We start from the raw sequence: 6,732 nt of genomic DNA, 5'->3' as shown, positions 1-6,732 counted from the left end.
CATTGCGCTAGTTGGCCATCGAATCCGGATAAAGCCGGTCTCTGATACCACTTAATGCAGCGAATAGCACAGAAAGAATACGAACAAGAGTGTCTACTTCTCTTGAACAAAAAGAACACAAAAAAACGCAGGCTTGATTGAAAAATTCCAACTATTATAGAGTTTTTTGAATAGATAAATCATTGACAACAATTCAAAAAGGAAACTAGAATCACTTAAAATTAGAAAAATACTTCTTAAGGTAAGGATAAACTAAATGTGGAGAGTAGAAGTCAAAGATATTCGTTTTGGAGAGATATATTGTATTGACATGTTTTAATCCCACATACTTTCTTTTCCTTGTTAATATGACATATGTGACTCTAGGGAATCTCGTATGTGAAATTCGTTCGGACAGGATTTGCAAACGAGTGAATCTGCTTCCAAATTCAGCCCAAGTAGAACCATTCATTTGCAACCTGGTTCAAATGGGTGTTGCAAATGAGTAGTTTTGCCTTCTATCTTCAGCTCGGGATGGTGCTATATCAGTGCAGAAGTTGGTATCCATTTTTTGTTAACCCATTTATAATTGTCTTAAATGAGTATTATCTACTGTCTATTGATTCTTCAACATTTCATGAGTTGTTTTGCGTTGGTCTTAATGGATGCCTAAAAGATGTGAAGTGATGATAACTGGCCTGTATATAGGTGGGCACAAAATACAAATAGATGGGTCCATCAAAGAAAGAAATCCTAGCAAATGCCATATTATGGTATTTGGCGTTCAATGTTGAAGCGAATACACTTGAAAGTTGAAACCAATAAATCTTAATATTTAATTTTTGAATTACATAGTCATTTGATTTTGTATGATGTACCTCACATTAACTGGTGTACTCGAAGCCTGCATGTGGTGGCTCCAACACCATATACATTCTCAGTGGGATTGTTGAATGCATTATCTAATTTGGGCAGTATCCAATGGTCTACACAATGCACCCATGTGGTGGTTTCAACACCACATGGGGGGACCTTTTTGTATTGCCATCAATTATGTGGTATACATTGAACAGTCGCAAGTTTGATGGTCCTGCCTTATGCAGATTCCTCCTAGATGATGCTCAACCCCCAAAGCAGAAATCATATACATTCGTCTATTTTGTACTTATAATATGACTGCTAATAGGTGGTGCCTATGTTCAAATAAACAAAAAAGATCAGATTCTAATGATTATTGGTCATCCAATCAAGTCAATTTGGTTGAGGATTTGTTTACCAGTGACCCGCATACACATCTTTATGAGGACAGATTTAACCATTTTTGCTAGAGACGGACTCCTTTGCAGTTGTTAGTATGTGTTGGTCTCTGAATGCAACCTGTTACTCTTTCAGGAACAAAAATCACTTTGGAGGAAAAATCCACCTGCTCGACCATTTGGTATGATTACTATGGTCAAGCCACAAGCGAAAAAAGCGAAGTTAGATCCATGAACTTCAGAAAAACCTTCAGTTATCTAATTAACCATGGAAACAACATACATGTTTATGTCTCCCTTCCACTCTTCAACAAATTTTTAAAAGGGGAAGAGGTTCAACAAGCTCAAGAAGTTGAAGCACTTGAGTGAAGTGCCACTAGGGAGGCATAAAATCCATCCTGGATATTAATCAAAGTCTCATGCCTTCCTTTCTCCACAATAACCCCATTCTTAACCACAGCGATTACATCTGCATTCTTGATCGTGGATAATCGATGGGCCACCACAATTGTAGTCCTGTTCACCATGACTCTGTCTAATGCATCTTGGACCACTTTCTCTGACTCAGCATCTAGTGCACTGGTAGCCTCATCTAGTAGTAATATCTTTGGACTTTTGATGATAGCACGTGCAATGGCTACGCGCTGCTTTTGCCCGCCGGACAATTGTAGCCCTCGTTCTCCTACTACAGTATCATAACCCTGCATGTTGCATTAGGAACATATATTTTGTGTAAGAGTACTTGCAAATGTACTTCAATCAACAATTTTATGCAATTTGCATTGTTCTTACTCGTTGCAGTCCACTAATGAACCTGTGGGCATTGGCCAATTCCGCTGCAGCTATAATCTCTGCCTCATCTACATTTCTACCCTTTCCATACTCAATGTTTGCACGGATTGTGTCATTAAACAAAACTGGTTCTTGGCTTACAAGGCCCATCTGCTGCCTCAACCACATCAATTGAAACTTTTGAATTTCGATTCCATCCAGTGTAATATGACCAGAATCGGGATCATAGAATCTTTCCAATAATGCTATCACTGTAGATTTTCCGCTCCCGCTTTCTCCAACTAGGGCAACTGTCTGAAAGAAGACATTTACAAGAATATAGTTTAAATTTGAGAGTTGTCTTTTCCTGTTGCAGCAAATAATGAAATTCTAAACATGATGTCAGAGAATATTACTTTACCTTGCCTGCACGAATAGCCAAGTTGAGGTCTCTGAATATCTGAACATCTGGCCTAGATGGGTACTTGAAGCCTACATGATGAAGCTCAATATCTCCCTTGACATCATCCAATGACATCCCGGACTCATCACTTGGGTCTATCTTTGACTTCCTGTCCAGTATTGCATAGATAGAAGCAGTAGCATTCTTGGCTTTCTGAGAATCATTGGAAAAAGAGCTTGATTGAGTAACCGCAGTAGCTGCCATGGTCAAAGCAAGGAAAACCTGCAAACCACACATACGTGTCAAGAAGATCAAAAGATAATTTGGAGGAATGAATCTCATTTATATTTTTCCTGAAAGTTCTGAATCTTTTGGAAAAAGAAAAGATTTCTTATTTACTCGGAAAACATCTGAGAATGTAGTTTTTCCGTCCTTAACCAGCTGAGCTCCTGCATAGAAAGTGGTCGCGTAGACGCTAAACAAAAAGAAGTTAGCCACTCCAAATCCTATTCCACTGATCAAGCCCTCCTTTATGCCTGCCTTCACAGGGCCTTCACATTTTTCTTCATAAAGTTGCATCACTTTATCTTCAGCACAGAAAGAAGCAACGGTTCTTATACTCCCAACTGCATCATTTGCTATTTGACTTGCGTCCTCATACATTGCCTGCAACCAAGTTCACCCTTGTTAACATCCAAAATAAGTTACCTGTGGTAAAGATTGGTGCAGAGGGTAAGGCCATTTGGGTGGCTTCCTAGAAAGAATTTTATACCTGTTGTGATATATGGGAAGTAATTCGTTCTATGAGGCCCAGAGTTGATTGGTGGAAGTTAATATGGTTTTCTTTTGCTATTCCTAAACAAACTTTCATCCTATGGTTGACAGTCAGAAATATTTTATCCATGGGAAATGGATTGCTGAGTGCAGAGATCACTTATTTGTTTTAGTGGATTTAATGCAGAGATCACTTATTTTCTTAGTGTGGATTTTGAAAGAGGATTTGGAGAGAACTTATAGAGAAGTGCTTAGTTTTTGATCCTCCTGTAGGCTGGGCAGATGTTATGGGCAGGGGGTTAAGGGATTGGAGAAACAAAAGCTTGAAGGCCATTGCGCAAGTTGGCATGGAGTGCTGCAGTGTATCACTTATGGGGACGAAGAAATGAAATCCGGCATGGCAATCAACCAAAAACAGAGGAATGACTGTTGTAGGGTATTGTCCGGAAAGTGAGAAGTAGAATCAGAGGTAAGGGGAATTTTAAAAAGAATGATATGAATGTAGAGATTTGTAGTAAATGGGGTATAGTACATAATGTTTAGTATTGATGGGGAAGATAGGTTGGGTTTAGTTGTTCTGGTTTAGATAGTTTGTTGCTGTTGTCTTTGTAAAGCATTTGCTGATGGAGAAGATGTGGTTAGTTAGTTTGTTTTGTTTGTCTGTTGTTCGTTGGTTCCTAAATCTTTTGCTGTTTCAGCTTGATGGAGTGTGGTGTAATCCGTGGTTTTTGTGTTAATCAAAATTCATTCATTAATCCAAAAAAAAACCAAGTTCACTATTGATGAATAACTCATTAAACATACTCAAACCTAAGAAAGTTTTCATTTTAATGCATCTTGATGAAATTGTTTTCATACACATTTTTTCCCTAAGAAATGATACCATTTGGCATGAAAACTGTCATCAGTGGTAGAGCATACCTTTGCATCTGCACTGAATCCTTTTATGGACCTTCGTTGAACATAACCATTGACTCCAAGCAAAGGAACCATTGCAAGGACAATAAATGCCATCTGCCAACTAGCATAAAATGCGATGGCTAAACCTGCAACCACAGACGCAATGCTTTGAACAATTTGACCTAGTGCGTCACCAACTAGAGCGCGCACTGTTGCTGCATCTGCTGAGAGCCTTGCACCAATGGCACCGCTTGAGTTCTCAGGCTCATCGAACCAACCAACCTCCATGCGAACCACCTTTTCAAAACACATTGCTCTGATACGTTCAATTAACTTGCACCCAGCCACAGCAAAAAAGTACGATCTTATTGGAGATGACAGAAATGCTACCAAACCAAGGACTAAAAACATTACTGCCCAAAACTTCGAATCCTTTCTTAGTTCATGAGGTTGTTCGAAGAATGTTTTGATTACACTGGAAATTAGCAAACCAAAAATTGGAAAGACCACTCCACTTATGATTGCAGCTACTGTTCCAATTAGAATCACTGGAATCTCAGGCTTATTGAGGTAGGCAAGGCGGCGAATTGGAACCTCTGGAGATTTTTCTGGTGCTACTGAAGGGGTATCTAGTTCTGTCGCTGCAGTATCAGTTACATCAAGTCCTGTGGGTACACCAAATGTGACTGAGAATGAGTGATGACTGCTATTTACTGATGATCCCCGACTAATGGATTGTGGCATTGACAATCTTCGACTTGACCGCTGAAGACTTGACTGTCTAAGAGATTCCAAAGTAATTTCTGAATTAACTTGATCATCTACAGCATGTTGTGACTCCTTGTTTACTTCTTGCAAGCGTATAAGTTGAGAGAATGCTCCATCAGGATCCTTGAGTAGTTCTGAGTGTGAGCCTGATCAATAGCCAAATACAATAAGAAAGGAATAGCCAAATACACTAAGAAATGAGTATCTCACGTTCTCTGTCAAGCCACAATGAGAGACCTAGATACTAAAATTCATTTACAATGATGTGCTCAACAAGAATCTACCCACTAGGTTGGATGCATAAATGATAATGGTTCACCATGTTAAATGAATAATATAGTATGAATAATACCTATCATCAATTACCTTTTTCAACCATTTTTCCTCTGTGAATGACTGCGATCATATCAGCATTCCTCACCGTGCTCAAACGATGCGCAACAATGACAGTCGTTCGGTTAACCATAATCCTGTCCAATGCTTCTTGCACTATTTTCTCTGATTCTGCATCAAGTGCACTTGTAGCTTCATCCAGTAGTAAAATTCGTGGATCTTTCAGAATTGCTCTTGCAATAGCAATTCTCTGCTTCTGTCCACCAGACATTTGTGTTCCATGCTCACCAACCATGGTATCTAGCCCCTACAAGTAAAATAAAAAATCCCAAAATAAGAATAATAATTTTTGGACCTTGAAGATGAACACAAGGTGAAAATTAGAACCTGTGGCAATTTATCAATGAATTTAGCAGCATTTGCAAGTTCAGTTGCAGCTCTTATCTCTTCAATAGTTGCACCATCTTTTCCATATGCAATATTGTCCTTAATGCTGGCACCAAACAGCACAGGTTCCTGGCTGACGAGACCAATTTTCCCCCTAATCCATTTAAGCTGAAACTCTTTGAGGTTAATGTTATCTATTAGAACTTCACCAACTTGTGGGTCATAGAATCTCTCTATTAGGCTGATCACTGTTGACTTCCCACTTCCGCTTTCTCCAACTAAAGCTGCAGTCATGCCACTAGGGATATAAAGAGAAAATCCATTGAATATTTGCTCATCCAATCTGGTTGGATAGCTGAAATAAACATCCTTCAATTCTATATCTCCATGAATGTCGTCTAATACTTTCCCAGTTTTATCAAAAGCATCTATGTCTGGCTTCCTCTCAATAGTCTCAAACATCTTATAGGCCGCAGCTCGGCCAGCACCAAATGCACTCAAGCAGGGAGATGCCTGGCCTAAGGACCTGAAGCATCCATAAGATAGCAAAAGGTAAGAAGTAAATAAATAATTAAATAAGCGAAAAAAGACGCACATACATCCGTAGGTTCATATATTTTTGAGTATCAGCAACAAAAGCAGAAAGAAGTTTTCACATATTGGGGAAATAGGAACCATAATGTTACTAGCATATTTACATACTTCTACAAGCTAAAGGAAATACAAAATGCAGCTTACATGGAAGCAGTTAAGACTGCGACAATCACATTTATCACTTGACCCCCATTGTATCCTTTCTGTAGTATCAGCTTGGCACCAAAATACACAGCCAACGAATAGGTGGAAAACACAACAAACAAAACCGTGCCAATACCTACTCCGGCAGCTAAGCCTTCATGAACACCAGATTTGTAAGCATGTACAAGAAATTTGCTGTAACTTGTTATAGCTTGCTTCTCCCCTGTAAATGATGCAACCTACATTGGAAGCAATGACAAATGTCAAACTTTTGCTAGAGAGTAAAGAGCGAAATCGGATTAACTGTTTTAAGAGAAACCAATAAGTCTTTTTTCAAAAGTATTCCGTTTTGGCGAATCGACTTACAGTTTTGATTGCACCAATTGTTTGTTCAACTACATTTGCTGCCTTTGCATATGCACT

The 6,732-nt window shown here is 38.9% G+C and overlaps 1 protein-coding gene across 1 annotated transcript in view; it reads right to left on the bottom strand.

The window, feature by feature from the left end:
- Window positions 1–1,461: 1,461 nt before the first annotated feature.
- Window positions 1,462–6,732, bottom strand: part of LOC132169196 (ABC transporter B family member 21-like) — a 5,550-nt gene continuing 279 nt past the window's right edge. The window contains exons 2-10 of the mRNA XM_059580266.1: window positions 6,676–6,730; window positions 6,310–6,548; window positions 5,572–6,097; window positions 5,218–5,491; window positions 4,105–4,997; window positions 2,809–3,075; window positions 2,428–2,691; window positions 2,028–2,321; window positions 1,462–1,936 (exon numbers count right to left, since the gene is read on the bottom strand). Of these exons, the coding sequence (XP_059436249.1) occupies window positions 1,580–1,936; window positions 2,028–2,321; window positions 2,428–2,691; window positions 2,809–3,075; window positions 4,105–4,997; window positions 5,218–5,491; window positions 5,572–6,097; window positions 6,310–6,548; window positions 6,676–6,730 (3,169 nt within the window). The 3' untranslated portion in view covers window positions 1,462–1,579. The remainder of the gene's footprint in view (window positions 1,937–2,027; window positions 2,322–2,427; window positions 2,692–2,808; window positions 3,076–4,104; window positions 4,998–5,217; window positions 5,492–5,571; window positions 6,098–6,309; window positions 6,549–6,675; window positions 6,731–6,732) is intronic.

Source organism: Corylus avellana, chromosome ca2, assembly GCF_901000735.1.
Source record: "Corylus avellana chromosome ca2, CavTom2PMs-1.0".
Classification (NCBI taxonomy): domain Eukaryota; kingdom Viridiplantae; phylum Streptophyta; class Magnoliopsida; order Fagales; family Betulaceae; genus Corylus; species Corylus avellana.
This window is presented reverse-complemented; position numbering and strand designations above follow the sequence as displayed.